At 36.1% G+C, this 23388-nt stretch overlaps 1 protein-coding gene across 1 annotated transcript in view; it reads right to left on the bottom strand.

The window, feature by feature from the left end:
• LOC149770965 (tetratricopeptide repeat protein 12-like) overlaps positions 1-23388 on the bottom strand; it is a 97506-nt gene that overhangs the window by 12591 nt on the left and 61527 nt on the right. The window contains exons 12-16 of the mRNA XM_089948931.1: positions 21491-21551; positions 17622-17753; positions 15248-15529; positions 10506-10602; positions 7731-7956 (exon numbers count right to left, since the gene is read on the bottom strand). Coding sequence (XP_089805057.1) covers positions 7731-7956; positions 10506-10602; positions 15248-15529; positions 17622-17753; positions 21491-21551 — 798 coding nt within the window. The remainder of the gene's footprint in view (positions 1-7730; positions 7957-10505; positions 10603-15247; positions 15530-17621; positions 17754-21490; positions 21552-23388) is intronic.

Genomic DNA, 23388 nt, shown 5'->3' with positions numbered 1-23388 from the left:
AGCTGGACCTGTTACTATGAACATTAATGAAGGTGCAAAGGTGTGGTGATTTTGTCACACACACACACACACTATTTGAACTGTCTTTCCTAGGAATTATTCCAATAAGCATGGACGTATTGATAATGGCCTCTATTTCCTATGAGTTGATATGAAAAGTCTCTTCAAAGCCCAGAAGCAAGTCTGCTCCTCAACCCAACAGAATGAGATCTAAACAGATTCTTATTTCCAGCTTATTTCCCATGGGTTTCTAAGGGTATTCCTGCCCTTATATTGCCACTGAAGGAGGAGTGCTTCATCTTGGTCAAGATCATATTATGGTGCTCTAAACAACCCAAGATCAGGTATAACTATGGGAAAAGGGCTATCTGCTGCAGGTGCATGCAAAGGCAGCTTAGGCGTAAAAGGTCCACTGCGTCACTGAATAGGATGAGGTGTTGAAAAAGAGAAACTCCCTCTGTCAAATGAACATCTTGGTTCATATCTTCACTAATGCATGAATAATACTTTTGATTTATTTGGGAGTGAGACGTGTTAAGAACTCCACACCTAGACTGACAAAATGTTAATCTGGGACTAGGTCCAACTTATGTGCACTGATTATCCAAACTGCAAATGAGTGAAAAAAGGCTGTTCATGTTAAGAACCCAAATAAACTTACTTTTTGCAGCATGTCACCTAGGTAACACCTGTCACTGCTACAGGTGACATACTGAACTGCAATATAATGCAGGGAAAGGACAAAGGGCTTAGATTTAGGTCGAATGGGATATAATGCAGGGGAAGGACCAAGGGCTCTGACATAGGTTGAATGGGATCTGTCCCACTGAATCTGGATCTGTCCCATTGATTTTGGAACTGTCCCATCTCAGAGGGTCAATCAGAACAAAGTTGAAGTCTATCCCCTTCATATTCTGAATTATGTTTGCAATCAGAACTGATGTTGACATTCATTACCTGCTGATTAAAAGAGTACTGACAACCCATGCCCATGGATCAGGGTTAGGGTTAGGGTTAACCCTAACCCCTGGGTCCAGAAATGGGCAGATGAAGGTGGGCAGTTTCTTGTTCCACCTTGTTGCAAATAGGTCTAGCTTAGGTCTGCCTCATAGGCCAATCTCGATGGAAGAGAGTCCGATAGAGAGCACACTGCATGAAGGAGCTGGCCTCTCCTTGATAATGAGGTGGCCAGAACAATAACCCAGGGTGAGCTGGACCTGTTACTATGAACATTAATGAAGGTGCAAAGGTGTGGTGATTTTGTCACACACACACACACACTATTTGAACTGTCTTTCCTAGGAATTATTCCAATAAGCATGGACGTATTGATAATGGCCTCTATTTCCTATGAGTTGATATGAAAAGTCTCTTCAAAGCCCAGAAGCAAGTCTGCTCCTCAACCCAACAGAATGAGATCTAAACAGATTCTTATTTCCAGCTTATTTCCCATGGGTTTCTAAGGGTATTCCTGCCCTTATATTGCCACTGAAGGAGGAGTGCTTCATCTTGGTCAAGATCATATTATGGTGCTCTAAACAACCCAAGATCAGGTATAACTATGGGAAAAGGGCTATCTGCTGCAGGTGCATGCAAAGGCAGCTTAGGCGTAAAAGGTCCACTGCGTCACTGAATAGGATGAGGTGTTGAAAAAGAGAAACTCCCTCTGTCAAATGAACATCTTGGTTAATATCTTCACTAATGCATGAATAATACTTTTGATTTATTTGGGAGTGAGACGTGTTAAGAACTCCACACCTAGACTGACAAAATGTTAATCAGGGACTAGGTCCAACTTATGTGCACTGATTATCCAAACTGCAAATGAGTTAAAAAAGGCTGTTCATGTTAAGAACCCAAATGAACCTACTTTTTGCAGCATGTCGCCTAGGTAACACCTGCCATTGCTACAGGTGACATCCTGAACTGGGATATAATTCGGGGAAAGGACCAAGGGCTATGACTTAGGTTGAATGGGATATAATGCAGGGGAAGGACCAACGGCTCAGACATAGGTCAAATGGGATATAATACAGAGGAAGGACCACGGCCTTAGACTTAGGTTGAATGGGATATAATGCAGGGGAAGGACCAAGGGCTTAGGCATAGGTCAAATGGGATTTAATGCAGGGGAAGGACCAAGGGCTTAGACATAGGTTGAATGGGATATAATGCAGGGGAAGGACCAAGGGCTTAGACATAGGTCAAATGGGATATAATGTAGGGGAAGGACCATGGGCTTAGGCATGGGTCAAATGGGATATAATGCAGGGGAAGGACCAAGGGCTTAGACATAGGTCAAATGGGATATAATGCAGGGGAAGGACCAAGGGCTTAGACATAGGTCAAATGGGATATAATGCAGAGGAAGGACCAAGGGCTTAGACATAGGCTGAATGGGATATAATGCAGAGGAAGGACCAAGGGCTTAGACATAGGTTGAATGGGATATAATGCAGGGGAAGGACCAAGGGCTTAGACATAGGTTGAATGGGATATAATGCAGGGGAAGGACCAAGGGCTTAGACATAGGTTGAATTGGATATAATGCAGGGGAAGGACCATGGGCTTAGGCATGGGTCAAATGGGATATAATGCAGGGGAAGGACCAAGGGCTTAGACATAGGCTGAAAGGGATATAATGCAGAGGAAGGACCAAGGGCTTAGACATGGGTTGAATGGGATATAATGCAGGGGAAGGACCATGGGCTTAGGCATAGGTCAAATGGGATATAATGCAGGGGAAGGACCAAGGGCTTAGACATAGGTTGAATGGGATATAATGCAGGGGAAGGACCAAGGGCTTAGACATAGGTTGAATGGGATATAATGCAGGGGAAGGACCATGGGCTTAGGCATAGGTCAAATGGGATATAATGCAGGGGAAGGACCAAGGGCTTAGACATAGGTTGAATGGGATATAATGCAGGGGAAGGACCAAAGGCTTAGACATAGGTTGAATGGGATATAATGCAGGGGAAGGACCATGGGCTTAGGCATAGGTCAAATGGGATATAATGCAGGGGAAGGACCAAGGGCTTAGACATAGGTTGAATGGGATATAATGCAGAGGAAGGACCAAGGGCTTAGACATGGGTCAAATGGAAGGGGAGAGAATAGTCTACTATTCCACAGTATGCAAAGTTATGCCATATAAATCAGAATATCGAAGTACATGTTGGACAGATTGATGCTCATCATGTATTCAATGTATCATAGTGAAAAGACAGACAGACCTTGCCATCTCCAAATAAATTGAGTTAGCCTGCTCACATCTATCATATATCTCAAATATTTATTGGAATTAGTCACCAGAAAGTTACTGGAAGAAACCCTAGGGTAAGCAAAAGCTCCATTTTCTTCTGCAGGGCATCATGGGATTATAAATGGGGATGACAAAATTGGCAGGGCATCAAGGGATTATGAATGGGGATGACAAAATTGGCAGGAGACCATGAGATTATGAATGGGGGATGACAAAATTGGCAGGGCATCATGGGATTATGAATGGGGATGACAAATTGGCAGGGCATCATGGGATTATGAATGGGGATGACAAACTTGGCAGGGGACCAGATGAATGCTATCCACAGACCTTCTGAAACAACTCTCACCACCCTATTGTTCTCCAGTCTGGTGAAAAACAAGGAACATGGCACCCACAGGTGGGACACGCCAGTAGTGGGAGGAAGGACAAGACACTAATGGCTAGTAAGAGGTTGGGGAGGAGAATATTTTCTCTTTCTTCCCACTCTCAACAGCCTGCAAAAGTTAGAGTCATATGGCCACCTATAACTTGCTTAATTATGGTGATTCTGAGAACCACCCCTGTCATCTCTCTCTGGCATCAATTGCCCCTTCTCCGATATGTCGCTAATGGGGTCATGCATAGAGTGGGCCTTGAACTGTTAACTAAAGGGGCGACTATTGTACTGTTTGCTTTTTCACCTCCTCAATTTGATCCCCTAACAGAAGGGAATAGGTGCAAGAGTGCAGGGTCACCACATGATGTGCTTTGAGTTAAGAAGAACGCAGGAGTGCATCTCTTTCAATCAAATCCATATTACATGATGCCATACCAATGAGGAGTGAAAGTTAGGGGCAAATGAATCACCAAAAAGAAGGCTCTAAAGTTACTAAAGTCATTTATGCAATCTGTCATGATTGTGGCAAGATTCTGAATCATGAATTGTTGTCATCATCCTCTACATCCATAGAGGCCTTGACTTGATAAGTAGGATCAATTCTTGGTGGAAGACAGCAGTGTGATGGAGGCCCAAAAAATGCAAAACTAAGAATTAATTGACAGGAAATGAGGAAAATGTTGTATGCACAATGTATAACAACATTTTGACTTACTGTAGCACTGATAAGAAATTGTGGATGGTCAAAATTAAGTACATATTTAAATGGATTACAGGAGGCACTGGTAACAGTTGTGAGTGAAAGCTGAAACTGGCTACATCAGGATACAAGCTGCCATTTTGCAGAAATAAAGGGAGTTAGCCTGCAAGAGTTGCTTCCCTTAGTTTAATTTATAAATGGAAAGATATATTTACATACTTCAAGGTGGAATGGATTCAGACAGAGAAACAAATAGGCCCCCTTAAATCCTATAATTTAAGTAATGATAATATTGATTATGCATGATTTATATTTAAACTAATCTGCATGCAACATAAATGAAGATTTTAATCTTTAACAATTTTAAGTTTCCAACTCTTTCCCAAACATTCTAACACATCTGATTTTACACAAAAAAGTATAATTTTTCATTCATAATCAGTCATCAATGGATCAATTATTTATGAACTACTAAGAGGAGTTTTTTCTTCTTTCATAATGGCAACTAAGAACATTAATTCTGAAAACTGAAATGGGCTTACACCAAAAATGTACATGTGCAAAGTTCAAATGACCAAAATGAGTACGAATACTGCAATTTATACAATAACACTAACAACAGTGTGAAGAATACACATGCTACAATACACAAAGCTATTCTGCATGAAAAATGTTTCCCTAGCACAGGTAAGTACCCTTTTCATAAAAAGTAATGAAGGTGGAGGTTCAGTGTACTTCACGATTTTATACTAAAGTAAGATTTAGTCTAAATAAAGATTTCAAAATAAAATCATTGAAAATAAAGGGGCGTGTTTAATTCTGTAAAGGGGCGTGTTTAATATTGTAAAGGGGTGTATTGTAAAGGGGTGTGTTTAATATTGTAAAGGGGCGTGTTTAATATTGTAAAGGTGTTCTGTTGAGTTTTAAGTTGCCACTTTAATACTGACAGCCAGGAATAAACAGTAAAATAAACAGGTTACCAATGAAGAGGAAGGACTTTTGGTTAAGTTAGTAGATTGTTGAAGCAGTAAATCACTGTTTACAGCATTGTTCATGTAAAAAAAATAACTCCATTAATTTAAAACAATAATTCTGCAGAATGCTAGGTCTTGCCTGCTTTGCTGTGGCATAAACTAACAAAGCCCAAGGTGTGATTGCTAATCTGGTTGATATCAGTCTGACAGTCAAAAGCTGATGGACATGAAAAGCATCAAAAGATGATGTACAAGAAAATATGGCTGATATCAGTCTGACAGTCAAAAGCCATTTGACAAGAAAATCTGGCTGATATCAGTCTGACAGTCAAAAGCCAATGGACAAGAAAATCTGGCTGATATCAGTCTGACAGTCAAAAGCCGATGGACAAGAAAATCTGGCTGATATCAGTCTGACAGTCAAAAGCCAATGTACAAGAAAATATGGCTGATATCAGTCTGACAGTCAAAAGCCGATGGACAAGAAAATCTGAGACAGTAGGAAGCTTTCTGTAGAAATTTCTTCCAATGTTGACTGTATATTCGGTCAAGGTTTCACTACTTTCACAAACTTTATGTATATCTGATTGAGCTACACTCTTATGTCTCCAAAGCTGTTGGTCATTTATGCCAGGATGCTTTCTGCTAAGCATTCCATTTACATAAAGCTGCCTATATTAATTTCTATTTTTAGTAACAGTAGCAAACTTTGATAGACTGACAACCTGATAGTCTCTAAAGTTAAGATGATTTCTGTCAAATTAGCTCTAATTTTGCTCAGAGATTTTTTAGAACAAGTTAAAAAGCATTTCTATTTTTTTTTTTTACTAATGACAGCAATACTTGATAGATTGAAATCATTTGTACAAATTGAAAAATACTTCAAGCCTGAATACTTTGGTCAAAACTTATTACATTCTGTTCAGTGGTTTTTGAGAAGTAATGTAAATGTTTTTAAACATAAAAGTGCTTCATGCCTGGATGCTTTTCTCTTCATTAGTTTTGAGTTGCTAAAAAGTTATTCTTTTTCATTCATGGCATATTAGCATCATTTGTATAATCTGAGAGGTCCATTATGCTAGGATAAACTTGTATATTTGTAATATTTTGTTGACATTACATCATGTAACAAGAATTGTAAGTGGGTTTAGGGTTAGGAGGGTTAGGGTTAGGGTTAGGAGGGTTAGGGTTAGTAGGCTGAAGATCACTCATCTGGATGACATCAGTATAACAACCAAATTTTAAAAAAATTCACCAAAAAACAAGATTAAAAAAATGCATTTTTGAGAAATTTCATCCAATTTTGTTGAATGCATGCAATGAAAACAATTGTTTTAAGTTTTCTCCAACTTTTTGTACCTTCATCCATATTTAATGCCGCATCAGCATCATGAAAGACCGTTAGGCCAGATACTTTTGTCAAAGTCAGTTAAACACTGTTAAGTGAGTGGTTTTAAAAAAAATATATTTTTCTACTTTTAGTAACACTATAATACTTAATGGTGGATCAACATCACCTATAAAATTATAATAAATTATAAATATAACTTTTAAGGAAATTTGGTAAAATAGTTTTGATTTTAGAACTTATTAAAAGGTTTTTCTCTTTCTAGTATCTGTAGTCACATCTGATAGTGCACACTTATAAACTGTACAAATCTAAAAGCCCTTCAGGCCAAGGTACTTCCTCTCAAATTTGGGCAAATTTCATTAAGTGGTCTTTACTAACTTTAGCCACATTTGAACAAATTTAAAGCTTTTTTTTTATACTCAGATACCTTCAGCCAAATCTGTTGGGTGGTCTTCCTTACAGAAGTCATTCAAAAAGTCTCTTTTTCTTTCTATTTTGATAATGGTGGCAGAATGACATCACTCTTCATGCCAGGACACTACCTTCCAAATTTAGCTGAAGTTTGTCCAGTTGTTTTAGTGAAGAATATTAAAGTAGCAAATAATGACAAACATCACACGTTGGATGCTGGGCCGTATACCACAAAGCTCACTGGACCTAACAATTAGACGAGCTAATAAATCATTCTGATGTTATATGCAGAGTCTATAGTATGGGATTACTGAGTTATCGTCACCATTTCACTCAGAACTTTGCCATTCAACTGTCACACTATTTGTGGTGTGGGCATTCATGTCATCTGGAGGATATTTCTAGTCCACCCAGTGGTCAAATGACTCCTCTGTGAGTGATCATTTCAAATAATATTTTTGAAATTTGGTGATTACTTTTATTTTAAATAAGAATTTTAGCATGACCCTCCATTAGCTCGAAGGAGTTTCAGTTTTACACACAAACAATATGGACATGAAGACTAATTTATGAGACTATACTTTGCATGCATTCATGTCAAAACTGAGGTCTGGATCCAAGAAAATTGACTTCAAACTGAACCCCAATACCTTGAATCACCCTGAGCTAGTTTTGCGATGAGAATGGCACAATTTTTCTGCAGCACTGAATTTTTCCCATCACGTGCCAGCACCAGCAGATCCTTGATGATGTCCGTTTTGGCAAGAGCTGCACACACATTCTTCACTTGTGTGCAGTGGCTAAGACACAGCGCTGCATTCCCTACATAGGCCTCCTCCTTGTACAACTTCAAAATCTTCAGTAATCTACCCAGACCTGACAAAATAGCAACCAAGAACATTTATAACATCCAAGTGCCTTTCATGTTATCTCCAGCTGAAAGTATTCTTGTTTAATAAAAGATTTTAAGGCAAACTTTTTGCTGTTTTTTATGCGTCAACAGATTACACAAATTACTTCATCCCGTCACCCTCTCACTGAGACCCCTAGTTCATTCAGGTCATATCTCAGCAATTTCTACGCAAGCAAAGACAGTCAAAATTTTTATCATTTTGCTTTTTGTTAACAGGCTGTATATCAAATTTGTACTACACTGTTTTCCTCTGTTCTGCTGGTAGATTTAGCAGATGTGAATTGGAACTTTCTTGTACATACTATTTTGTTAAGTCTCTCTTTGGTTTCCTGTACCCGTTTACCAGGACATTTATGCTGACATTATCAATAAGTCAAGTATATATTTTGTAACTGACCTATGTCCAAATCAAGGTAATGGTCTACCTGACTAGTAACATTTACTTTGTAAGCAACATAATAGATAGCTAATACTTATCTACCTGATTAGTGACATTTAATTTGTAAGCAACATAATAAATAGTTAATATTAATCTAACTTATAGAACAAATATTCAGATCATTATTAGGGCATAACCGATTAGCATTTTTCTACTGATTTCCGATTCCGGATTTTGGGCATGAAATTTTTCCGATTCCGGATACGATTCAATTAATCGGAAATGCTAAATTAAAACGTTTTTCAAATTAACTTTTTAAACCGTGTTACACACGTTTTGCATATCACACCATTATCATACAGTTCCAATGCATCCACGCAGCATATATGCTTTAATTTTCCTGCCTAATCATTTATGTCGACCAGCTGCCAGTTCCGACCCATTCTTTGTTCAACAATTAGTTGATCTTGCCGCCAGGCTTTAATTTTCCCGCCTTAATCATTTATGTCGGCAAGCGGCCAGTTCCATCCTGTACTTTATTCAACAATTAGTTGATCTTGCCGCCATGCTTTAATGTCGCGGTCAAATAAAAATAAAACAGGCTTTTGTTTGGTCCTATAAAGTTGGCCTCTTGCGGCGACTTAAATAAAAGCAATGAAATCTGATCGATTTTTGCATTTTCCAAAGTGATCGGTGATTGAAACAAGTTTATTGTGCTGTGAAAGTTTCCTTATTAACTTTATTTATATTTACGATTGTAAGAATCATTTTCTTTTAATACCTCATTAGCATGTGTCAATGTATTCAATATTATGCCTTCATTATTGAGGATGTTGACATAAACGGGTAGGACTGTATTATATATTTTAATAAATTTAAATCTTTCGGTCTAACTCAAGTATTATCGTTTCACCCCGTTGTGTTGACCATATTGGACTTTTCTGACTTCTTATTTAACTTTATTAACGCACTATCGAATGACACGCAGTGTTAGACACGGTGCTATAGAAATTCAACTTTATTATTTTATTATCCGAATCGGTCGTTCCTGCCTTGTCCGACTCCGATTAATCGGAAGTTCATACTATCCGGTGGAATCCGATTTCCGGATCAAAAGTCGGTTATGCCCTAATCATTATTGTCCGAGGTAAACATGGCTGTTTGAATCTGATTCTAGGATATTAGTTTTCCATTTGGAAATTCTTAAACTTGTTGACAACTTTGACTTTTTAGAAAGGAAATTAACCAACGTATATGCACTATTATTGTGTCTTAGTATTTTTATATCAGTGTTGTTTACTTGAAAATTTATTTATTCCTACATTAACATCCAAGTGAAGTCAGCAATTGTTGTGTTCAGTTTTTAATTTGGGTGGATATATTTATTAAAAGTATTCACTGGTATTTCAAAGTGCTCATTAATACTTCTTGGACAAATCTTTTGGAATTATAGTGAATTCATTCAAAGACTTTTGGATTATATTACTGTGTTGCATGAAGATTGTTAACACATCATCACATTCCAGGCTACTGACACATTAGCATATCTGTCACACATTTAATATTGGAAGTTATATGCAACACCACTGGAATTTAATTAGAACTGCATACATTTAGACTTGTGACAGAACATTTAGGACTATTTGGGACTTAATACACAATACTAATAGAACTGCATACATTTAGACTTACGATAGAACATTTAGGACTATTTGGGACTTAATATACAATACTAAAAAACTGCATACATTTAGACTTGTGATAGAACATTTAGGACTATTTGGGACTTACTACACAATACTAATAGAGCTGCATACATTTAAGCTTGTGATATAACATTTAGGACTATTTGGGACTTACTATACAATACTAAGTTCTTTTTAAATTTTCACTTTATGTTCTAGGGAAATAACTTATTTGTTGAATTTTACAAAACTTGTTGGTTTTCACTCTTTTCTGTTACATAGTTTTTAACCATAACAGTATACTAAGTTTCATTTGTTGATTCTGAATAACATTCAAGTTATACAGCAGAAATAAAAACATGAATGCTGGACAGAAACACAATACTAAGCCCTCTGCCTTTGCAAAACGGTAGGTGATAATTCCACCACAAACAAATAAAACACATACCTTTATTTTCCACCACATGTACCCTTGCTTCTTCATTAATCTGCGTGCAAGCTGCAAGAGCCTTTAATGATGCCTTCACCATATCATCATGCTCAGACTGGAATAAGGTAATAATTATAAATACACATGAATCATTTACTCATTAGCTTCAGAATCATATCATCATCATCATCAGATGAACATAAGATGAAAAAGAAGATTACTGTAGATAAGAATATTTCATTTTTTAAATTATACAGAAATAAGTTCAAAGATTAACATCTCACTACAAGATACCTCACAAGTTTTGGAAAAAATTAAATTAAGAAACAAACTCAATGGTTTTCTTTATTTCCTGTCTGCCATGATGTGGCCATTAAAAGCAAACAGTGATAAACCTAATACTTTTGTGATAGCTATAAGAGTTACTGGACAGACACTGAAAGTAAGCAAGTTTTATGATTCCATCTAAAAGGGCATTACAGTAAAAGTGCAGAAAAGAGGCAGAAGAAAACATGATCAGTGACCTCAATCTTAAAGACAGAATTTGACTGTGATGCCACTAAGTTGAGAAATGTAACTATTCAACATTGTATCTCAAAATACTTTTAAATTATAATGCAGAAACAAATGAAGCCTTTGGCATTCAGTGATGATAAGGATCACTAATGTGGAATGCATCACATGACATTCTATTGGCAAAATATACAACGTTTCATCCAGGATATTTGATGCCTACACCTGTGTCCTGTGAAGATTAGTACCTGCTTTGATGATTGACAGTGTAGTTGAATAAATAACAGCTAAAAGCCATGGACACTTATGTAGGTATTGAATGTACAACAGCTAAACACGCATGGACACTTATGTAGGTATTGAATAAACAACAGCTAAATACCCATGGATACTTATGTAGGTATTGAATAAACAACAGCTAAATACCCATGGACACTTATATAGGTATTGAATAAACAACAGCTAAAAGCCATGGACACTTATATAGGTACTTAATGTACAACAGCTAAAAACCCATGGATATTTATGTAGGTATTGAATGTACAACAGCTAAAAGCCATCGACACTTATGTAGGTATTGAATAAACAACAACTAAATACCCATGGATACTTATGTAGGTATTGAATGTACAACAGCTAAAAGCCATGGACACTTACGTAGGTATTGAATAAACAACAGCTAAATACCCATGGACACTTATGTAGGTATTGAATGTACAACAGCTAAATACCCATGGACACTTATGTAGGTATTGAATGTACAACAGCTAAATACCCATGGATACTTATGTAGGTATTGAATGTACAACAGCTAAAAGCCATGGACACTTATGTAGGTATTGAATGTACAACAGCTAAAAGCCATGGACACTTATGTAGGTATTGAATAAACAACAGCTAAATACCCATGGACACTTATGTAGGTATTGAATGTACAACAGCTAAAAACCCATGGACACTTATGTAGATATTGAATAAACAACAGCTAAATACCCATGGACACTTATGTAGGTATTGAAAGTACAACAGCTAAATACCCATGGACACTTATGTAGGTATTGAATAAACAACAGCTAGATACCCATGGACACTTATGTAGGTATTGAATGTACGTGTAGAAAAGACAGAAGCTTAGAAACAAAATATTACATAAACAGGCTCATCAGAATCCTTAACACCCTCCATTTTATTTATCATTTTTACTGCAATAACATGTTGTTTGCTACTCTCCAGTCATACAACCATCCTGTACCCTTTTCAAAACAACATCAATGACTTTGCCATTACACCACGTAAGAGCAATATCAATGGTGTTTTATACACTTTGTCATACCACCACTTTAGAACAATATCAATGGTGTTTTATACACTTTGTCATACCACCACTTTAGAGCAATATCAATGGTGTTTTATACACTTTGTCATACCACCACTTTAGAGCAATATCAATGGTGTTTTATACACTTTGTCATACCACCCCTTTTGGTATACCACCACTTTTGAACAATATCAATGGTGTTTTATACACTTTGTCATACCACCACTTTTGAACAATATCTATGGTATTTTATACACTTTGTCATACCACCACTTTAGAGCAATATCAATGGTGATTTATACACTTTGTCATACCACCACTTTTGAACAATATCAATGGTATTTTATACACTTTGTCATACCACCACTTTTGAGCAATATCAATGATGTTTTATACACTTTGTCATACCACCCCTTTTGGTATACCACCACTTTAGATCAACATCATTGGTGTTTTATAAACTCTGTCATACCACCACTTTTGAGCAACATCAGTGGTGTTTTATACACTGTAATACCACCACTTTCGAACAATATCAATGACAGTGTTTTACAAAGAAACATTTTAGACTGTAGTTCTTGAAAAATTGTTTGGTTTTGAATAAAAATATAAATAAATGCAATTTTTCTGCTATAAAAAGCACACAAAAAATAATATTGTAATCAGTTTCAAATACTGTACTGACTGTTCATTTTCTGTACTGATTGTCCAAATTTCATTGTACAGAATTTGATAATCCTCCCCTGCAATACATGACCGCTTCAACTGATAACATGTCAAGGGAAATAGATATATGAAACAACTCTAGTAAGTTTATTTCAATTCACTCAAAGAAAACAAAAAATGAGCTATGTAAATGGCTCTGCCATGGAAAGTCACATTTTTTATTACATGTTTGCTGACAAGTCCCCAATTGGACACATTTTTTATTACATGCTTGCTGACAAGTCACCACTCAGCCACATATTTTATTACATGTTTGCTGACAAGTCCCCACTCGGACACAGATTTAATTACATGTTTACTGACAAGTCCCCACTCGGCCACATTTTTTATTACATGTTTGCTGACAAGTCCTCACTCGGACAGATTTTATTACATGTTTGCCGACAAGTCCCCACTCGGACACAGATTTTATTACATGTTTGCTGACAAGTCCCCACTCAGACACATTTTTTATTACATGTTTGCTGACAAGTCCCCACTCGGACACAGACTACCCTCCAGACCATGACCCAGTGATTATAAACTAAAATCTGTTACATATAAAATATGTCCTCTGATGAATGCATGTGCAACATCTACTAAAAAATATAATTTTTTTTACTGTAATTACAATATTTGTATATCTGACCTCAGAACACCTCTAAGCAGGGATTTTAGCAGAAGACCCAAAAGACATACCCCTAACACAGATTGTCATCGTACATGTCGCCATTTAGCAAATTTGCTAAATTTCCATCCAGTGGTAAAGTGAAGTGGTAATAGACAGAGAAATGAAGGGTGCCAACAAAAAGTGGAATCTGACTTTGACCTAAATCTTCTTTCATAATTTAAATGCTTTAAGCCCTACAACAAATGCTGAGAAGAAATGAGAACACTGAGGCAAAATTTAAGTCAAACAGGGGCAGAAATCTTTAAAATTTTGCTAAAAAGATGTACGTCAATTTTGACCTAGGCCTTCTCAATGTAAAGACTCAAACCAAATTTGATTCCAATGCATTTAGTCCTTCAAAAGATATTCAGAAGAAACAAAATCAACGGGCAACATTTTAAGTCGAACATGGGCTATAGTTCTATAAAATATTTACAGACAAATGGTGAAAATCAATCTTAACTAAGTTCGTCTAGATGAAAACCTCACACAAAATTTGATTTCAATGCATTCAGTCATTCAACAGTGATTAAGCTGAAACAAAAACTGAACTGAAATGTTCTAACTCAAACAGGGGACAGAACCCCAAAATATGTTTGGCAGAAAGCAGTGACCATGAACTAAACTGATGGCTTCTTAATATAAAGGCTAATACCAAATTTGATTTCATTCCATTAAGTCCTTCAAAAGTTAACAAGACGAAATTAAATTTTTGATGGACGGGATGGGTACGGAAACAGATATATACTCTGTTCATAGATACGGTGGAGGCATAAAATATTAAGAAGAAAATCGATACAATGTGATAAAAAGCTAGACCATTCAAATCGATACAATGTGATAAAAAGCTAGACCATTCAAATCGATACAGTGTGATAAAAAGCTAGACCATTCAAATCGATACAATGTGATAAAAAGCTAGACCATTCAAATCGATACAATGTGATAAAAAGCTAGACCATTCAAATCGATACAATGTGATAAAAAGCTAGACCATTCAAATCGATACAATGTAATAAAAAGCTAGACCATTCAAATCGATACAATGTGATAAAAAGCTAGACCATTCAAATCGATACAATGTGATAAAAAGCTAGACCATTCAAATCGATACAATGTGATAAAAAGCTAGACCATTCAAATCGATACAATGTGATAAAAAGCTAGACCATCTAAATCGATACAATGTGATAAAAAGCTAGACCATTCAACCAATCCTTATTTCTCATACTGTAATTCAGGCATGGCAATAAACTGAATCATTATGAAAATATTAAAATTCTGATCGATACCATATGACTGTAGTTACATCCCCAAATGAGACTTTGAAAGAAAATTGACGATCGTCTTTGCATGTACACTTTCATATACACTTGTTTTCATCCTGCCGATGTAATCATGGTGAGAACAGCAGCATCAATGTCAAAATCTTTGTTAAAGGTTTGTGATCAAGTGTTTGCTTGACAGAAACAATGGCCTTATATAAGAAACAAATCACATGCAAGCTGATGCATTTTGCATCATACAAAAGCATAATTTTTTTTCTCCACTAACCTTGACAAAATCCAACAGAATCTGTGCCCCACCAGAATTGCATACACTGTCTGTTGCAGGAATAGAGTGTGGTAAAATATGACTCAGTACTTCCAGACAATGAGCATTGACTAAATTGTAGTCCCGATTCATTCTGATAATTGTTAAACAGTTGTCACAAATTTTAACAGCAAACTCTTTCATGTTCTGTGATTCTTCCAACGTCAGGTTTGCCAGCAAGCCCAATGTGGTTTGTAAAATCTGCACACTGGATGTACTTTCTTGCTTGTCTTGGTGATATGCCTGGAATCAAATACATATGTGACAAAATAAAATGTAATACTGGGCTTTCCTTTTCTTCTCATCTACAAATCCATTTACATGAATATTTTTGATAACTTTAATATTGGCACATGGTTTCAAGGTGCAAATAAAGATCAATGAAAAAAGTTATTTATTTATAAAACAAATGTAACACAATTTCCTTAAAAATCCAGGATTTTATTTTTACCTAATGTTTAAAATTTATTTGTGAAATTATGGTTTCTTATTTTGGGCACACTAACGTTTATACATGCACTTTTGGTGTGATGCAACTAATGTAATATTATTTCCTGGTGGCCTTCAAAACATGGCTGACAGAAAATTACGACTAGTTTGTGTCTATTTTTTTAAATATTATTTGTTTAGGCTGCTACAATACCTATAATTATGCCAAGTTCTTTTAATTCTGTACATGGATTAGTTGCTGTTGTTGTAAGGTTTAATGCCATTTTCAGCACAAGATAGGCTATACATGGCAGCCAGTGTAAATGGTGGAGGAAGAACCTGGGAAAACCACCACTTTAGAGCAATATCAATGGTGTTTTATACACTTTGTCATACCACCACTTTAGAGCAACATCAATGGTGTTTTATACACTTTGTCATACCACCACTTTAGAGCAAAATCAATGGTGTTCTATACACTTTGTCATACCACCACTTTTGAACAATATCAATGGTGTTCAAAGAATTGTGATCTTTGTATATTTTGTATTTTGTATATATGTGTATTTTGTGATGATTGTGCTAAGGTTTCTATACCTTGTGCAGACAACACACCATAATTATTATAATAAATATCATGACATATATTAAGGTTTCTATGTAAACGTAAAAAGCTTTTATTATAAATGAAACAAATATATAATTAATTATAAATTGTAAATGTAGTAGCTATATATTCAAACAAGATGTGCATTATCAAGCCAGCACTGAGGTTTCAGGTTTAATTGTTGTTGTTATAGCAGGGTTTAATGCCATTTTTCACCACAAGATGGGCTATACATGGCGGCCAGTATAATTGGTGGAGGAAGAACCCTGGAAATTCCTGGGAAGAACCAATGACCCACGAGAAGCTACTGGCAGGCTTTCTCACATACCCATGTTAGCAGAGCCTGAGACTTAAAACTCACACAGACAGGTGAGATGGCAGTGATCCGTAATGGTGAGCGCTTTAGACCACTCGGCCACTTGAGGCCCCTTCAGGTTTACTTTTTATCTATTTTTCAAAAACTTGTTCTCATTGTCTCATTCATTTCACATAGCAAAATGATTGTTTATCTTTTTGTTCCAAATTCTTATTTATCCTGTACTTTTATATTTGGGGAGGGGGGTAGATAATTGCTCTAAAATTACTCTTTGTGCAAACAAAGGTCTTCACTAGCTCACTAAATCTTTGCTAATCTTGGTGATTTAACTGGTAACTAGAAAATATAGGAAAAGTGACAACTAAACCAAGTTATAGGTCTGACCCCTCCATGGTAACATTGTATTTGAATTCAAATAATTTCATCACGGGTAACAGTTTATGGAAATTTATTAACAGTGTACTCGTTGATAAAAACTAAATTATGAAGAAAAGAAAATTACATAAAACAAAATGAGTGTTTGACTCATGGGATTCACAACAACTAAATCTAAAAAACAAATAACGTTTTTCTTCTAACTCACATAGTCCTCAGGAATTCTAAATACATGTATCCTATGAGGAAACATTCAAAGACTAATAATTCCAACCTGAATTACTCCATCAAATTTGTAACTTAGAAAAACACCAACACTTGCGAGAGATTTACATTAGCTGCTAGCACTGGCAGCCATCTTGAATCCAAATAATTAATTTATTAATTACTCCCCATCACTGTGCAGGTTATATTAATTACAGAAAAACAACTCTCCATTCAAGTGGATGTACCTTAGTGTTTCTATTTGCAAGCAGTATACATTCATGTCAATTGCTCTTCTTCTATTGCTTGGGTAACTTATATGTCAACAGTTTTGCAGTGGTGTTATGTCTCTAGGCAATCAAATGCGCCCAATCTTTAGTTTTCATCAATGTGTTTGTACTTACAATAATAGCTGATGTGTATTCCCACAACTCTTTTCTTGCATTTAATTTGGACTTGATATATTTGTCTGATGACAAGTGATTCACTGTATCAATGCAAGACCAAGCCATGCTGGCCTTCACTGAAGGATCCTTCTGCAAGAGAAAGGAATAGAAATAACACAGTAGAAGTAGAAAAATCCATTGCCTGGGGCAACTCAAAATGATTGCCAGGCAATGATTTTTCATAATGTGAAAGCTTGGTTGGGCAAATGAAAAATATTTTAAAAATCATTGTGTAAAGAATTTAAGAATTATAATAGAATTCTGTATATTTTACAGTGACAAGCCTTTGATCACTGAATTGGTCTCTGGGTACCTATAACAGAGTATATGAGTTATCTCCATATAATTCTGTTATTAACACATGTTCAGGGGATTGCTGCTGTTAAGAAGGCATTCTAATCCACATGTGTCGACTATTCATAACATGATTCAGTAATCGCAGTCCAAACAACCGGCCACATGGGGAGATCCACAAGAAGAAAAAATATCACAAACGTTTGTCTTTTGTCAGCTGCAACATATAGTAATAGTTTCTTTCATTCGTCAGCTTGACACGCCTAAGATCTAGCAGATATATCTCACTGAAGATACGGGCATTCAATTTAGAGCATGTGACACATGCTTGTTTTGGCTAACTTTAGTGAAAGGAATATGGCATTTAAATAATCAAAACAATTACAATTGTCACTGCATACTGCTACATATACACTGGCTGGCAGGGCAATAGCTAAACAAAAATACACAAGGAAAATTAGCAGCTCCCTTCAATTTTACACTGGATTACCAGTGTCAGATTAATGACACTATAAACCATAATGCTGAACCTCAGATAAACATAACATGTGGATAAGTTTTGCAATCAGGGATGGCCAACAAGGCACCATCAGAAAAAGGGAAATTTTTTGACTTTCTTTTATTTGTTGATCTTAAATAGATTGTGTTTTGAATCTGAGTGACACTTTCCATATATATATATATATATATATATATATATATACACACACACACACACACACACACACACATACATACATACACACACACATACCAAAGGCTGGTGAAAATATTGATTACATCAATTTTAGGTGCAACTGTATCTGCAATTTCCCAGGCAGCCTGATTTTTAAAGCTGGTTGCCTAGGGAAAACCATGGATTTAAGAAAAAATATTATATCCCTGCATAGTTATACAAATATTATATCCCTGCATAGTTATACAAATATTATATCCCTGCATATTTATACAAATATTATATCCCTGCATAGTTATACAAATATTATATCCCTGCATAGTTATACAAATACTATATCCCTGCATAGTTATACAAATATTATATCCCTGCATATTTATACAAATACTATATCCCTGCATAGTTATACAAATATTATATCCCTGCATATTTATACAAATATTATATCCCTGCATAGTTATACAAATATTATATCCCTGCATATTTATACAAATATTATATCCCTGCATAGTTTTACAAATATTATATCCCTGCATGGTTATACAAATATTATATCCCTGCATATTCATACAAATATTATATCCCTGCATAGTTATACAAATATTATATCCCTGCATATTTATACAAATATTATATCCCTGCATAGTTATACAAATATTATATCCCTGCATAGTTTTACAAATATTATATCCCTGCATATTTATACAAATATTATATCCCTGCATATTTATACAAATATTATATCCCTGCATAGTTTTACAAATATTATATCCCTGCATATTTATACAAATATTATATCCCTGCATAGTTATACAAATATTATATCCCTGCATATTTATACAAATATTATATCCCTGCATAGTTATACAAATATTATATCCCTGCATATTTATACAAATATTATATCCCTGCATAGTTTTACAAATATTATATCCCTGCATATTTATACAAATATTATATCCCTGCATAGTTTTACAAAATCTGTGCATGCTGAATCAGTAACATCTAAATTTTAGTATAACACTTCTGAATGAAAAAAAACAACTTAATTTATTTTAAAATGCTAATAAAACAACTTCTATCTATAAAGAGGTCCTTACAGACCAGTTAATTCAATGGAGCAGTGGTTTGGTGGGGTGGGGTAGTGTTAAAGGGGTGGAACTAAATAACTTAGGAAAAAAAACCACCTTACATCCACCATAACTGGAAATCAGATTCAGACTGCAGAGGTAGATAAGAACTCTGTTATTACTATGATGAAAACCCTATATCGATATGACCATCCATTCAGGAAGAGTAGCAAGAGTAAGATTTTCAAGATGGCTGCTGTGACGATCTGAGTTCCCCTCTTGAGTGAATGTGCATGTAAAGAATTTAGGAGTAGCTCTAACAAACTTGTGCTAATGGTTGGACAGACATATGCCAGACAGATGACAGACATATGCCAGACAGATGACAGACATATGCCAGACAGATGACAGACATATGCCAGACAGATGACAGGCCATCACATAGACTCTTTATCCAGTAGATCCAGCAAACATCAAGCTCTCCATAAAGTGCAACCTTTGAATCCTGCATTTACATCAAACTATTTCACATTATCTCAGACAAAATATACAAAAGGATACACACGAAGACTAGGAAGGGCAAGCAAATAATAATAATTCTGTATTTACCAAGGACAACTCAATCAGAATACAAATGTATCTAGTCTCCCTTAGGGCACAAAATTTGTCTTTCTATCTGTATAAATAACATTTTAAAACTCCAATTCTGAAACTTCAGTAAACAATAATAACCACTGAATAGAAGAAGTTTTCTGGCACAAAATTTTCTCTTCTTTCGATAAAATTAAATCAATATTTGGAAGAAACCTCTTCAAAATTTGATTCAATCCGACGAGTGTTCAGTCTTGTTAGGTTGAGTGTATATATCTTGAGTGGCGAGTACAACATCAGAATTAGAGTTCCTGTGATGCTAATTACATGATACTTATTAAAGTGTTGTTACTAGCACTATTTTTCAGCACAAGATAGGCTTTATGTGATGCCCTGATGGAGGAAAAATGGTAGAAAACCCCGGGAAGAACCACTGACCCATGGGATGCTACTAGCAAACTTTCTCAAATACTCACATTAGCTGAGGCCAAGACACAAACCCACACAGAGGTGAGATGTCAATGATCTGTAAAGGCAAATGACTTGGAGCACTTGGCCACAGAGGGGCCCTATTAAAGTATTCTTTATTAATTAATTACTGAATTGATTTTAATTCTAATCTACTTGCAGCAACCTCAAAACACTACCAACCTAAAATGAATAAATTTTATCTTTACTGCTGTCACCATCCTCATTAAAACAAGTCAAATAACATGTTGGCATCATCATCTTCACTGCTACTCTTCCACAATTTGCTGCGGTCAATGTTCAGTGACACATACATGTGTATAAAAGCTATACTAAGAAGAAATCTGACAAAAGTTACAATTTGATAATTATTTCCATAGTACAGAATAATGTAGTTTTAACAATTTTTCAGTCATATTGCTACAATGTCTGCAGTGTGGCATTTTATAGTGATGTCTAGCACTGAGGCATCATGCCGCAGTCATGTAGCATCATGTCCCACTCAGTCACATTATCCTGACACCGGGCCAACCAGTCCTAACACTAACCTTGTAATGCTGAGTGTCTAGCAAGGCAGCTGTTGGTTCCATTTTTTAAAAAGTCTTTGGTATGATTCGGCCAGTGTTCAAACCTGCAACCTCCAACGTCTGAGGTGGAAGCTCTTAACAACAAGGCCACCGGAGCAATCAAATAAAGTATACAATTAAAAAAGAACTGTTTATACTTACTATAAGCAATTCAAATGCTGTGGCCCACTCTGAGACATGTTCTTGTAATTCTTTGGGAAATCTAATTTAAAAAAATGTAGGAATAATGATTCTATTTATGTTCTCTGATTTCTGTAACTGCCTCTCTAAAGGCATCATATTTTAGTCAATGAAAGAACTAAAATGAATTAAAGTGAATTAAACAGTGTAATGTAAATGCATGTATTTTCATGCAAACCAATTTTTGTGGTTTGAGAAAAAAAATGACATTTTTGTTCTTATTAAAAACTGTCCTATGGTCCTTCTGTTTTCACACAAGGATCATTGTCTTAAATTCATGGTAGCTACTACAGTTTTTAATCAATCATAAATTCCAAGAAAATGGGTAACCATTTAAAAATACTGCAATGATAAAACTACGGTATATGATTCAGTATATCTTGGTACAGCTACATTCAGATGGACTGATCACTTTGTCTACATATCAAGCCTGGACTGATCACTTTGTCTACATATCAGGCCTGAACTGATCACTTTGTTTACATATCAGGCCTGGACTGATCACTGTCTACATATCAGGCCTGGACTGATCACTTTGTCTACATATCAGGCCTGAACTGATCACTGTCTACATATCAAGCCTGGACTGATCACTGTCTACACATCAGGCCTGGACTGATCACTTTGTTTACATATCAGGCCTGGACTGATCACTGTCTACACATCAGGCCTGGACTGATCACTTTGTCTACATATCAAGCCTGGACTGATCACTTTGTCTACATATCAGGCCTGGACTGATCACTTTGTCTACATATCAGGCCTGGACTGATCACTGTCTACATATCAGGCCTGAACTGATCACTTTGTTTACATATCAGGCCTGGACTGATCACTGTCTACACATCAAGCCTGGACTGATCACTTTGTCTACATATCAAGCCTGGACTGATCACTTTGTCTACATATCAGGCCTGGACTGATCACTTTGTCTACATATCAGGCCTGGACTGATCACTTTGTCTACATATCAAGCCTGGACTGATCACATGTCAACATATCAGGCCTGGACTGATCACTTTGTCTACATATCAAGCCTGGACTGATCACTTTGTCTACATACCAGGCCTGAACTGATCACTGTCTACACATCAGGCCTGGACTGATCACTCTGTCAACATATCATGCCTGGACTGATCACTTTGTCTACATATCAAGCCTGGACTGATCACTTTGTCTACATATCAGGCCTGAACTGATCACTGTCTACACATCAGGCCTGGACTGATCACTCTGTCTACATATCAAGCCTGGACTGATCACTTTGTCTACATATCAGGCCTGAACTGATCACTGTCTACATATCAAGCCTGGACTGATCACTTTGTCTACATATCAAGCCTGGACTGATCACTTTGTCTACATATCAGGCTGGACTGATCACTGTCTACATATCAGGCTGGACTGATCACTCTGTCTACATATCAAGCCTGGACTGATCACTTTGTCTACATATCAAGCCTGGACTGATCACTTTGTCTACATATCAGGCCTGAACTGATCACTGTCTACATATCAGGCTGGACTGATCACTCTGTCAACATATCAGGCCTGGACTGATCAATTTGTCTACTTATCAGGCCTGGACTGATCACTTTGTCTACTTATCAGGCCTGGACTGATCACTCTGTCAACATATCAGGCCTGGACTGATCAATTTGTCTACTTATCAGGCCTGGACTGATCACTCTGTCAACATATCAGGCCTGGACTGATCACTTTATCTACATATCAGGCCTACTTAAATCTCCCAGACATGACTGCTAGTTCAAAGTTTTTTATCAGAACTTTCACTGAGCAACCATACATTAGTAATGCAATATCCAAAATATCATTATAACAAATTTTCTTTGATTTGT

Source organism: Sinohyriopsis cumingii, unplaced genomic scaffold (assembly GCF_028554795.1).
Source record: "Sinohyriopsis cumingii isolate HCF-2022 unplaced genomic scaffold, ASM2855479v2 utg002173l, whole genome shotgun sequence".
Classification (NCBI taxonomy): Eukaryota; Metazoa; Mollusca; class Bivalvia; order Unionida; family Unionidae; genus Sinohyriopsis; species Sinohyriopsis cumingii.
The sequence above is the reverse complement of the archived record's forward strand: the minus strand, read 5'-3'. Positions and strand labels throughout refer to the sequence as shown.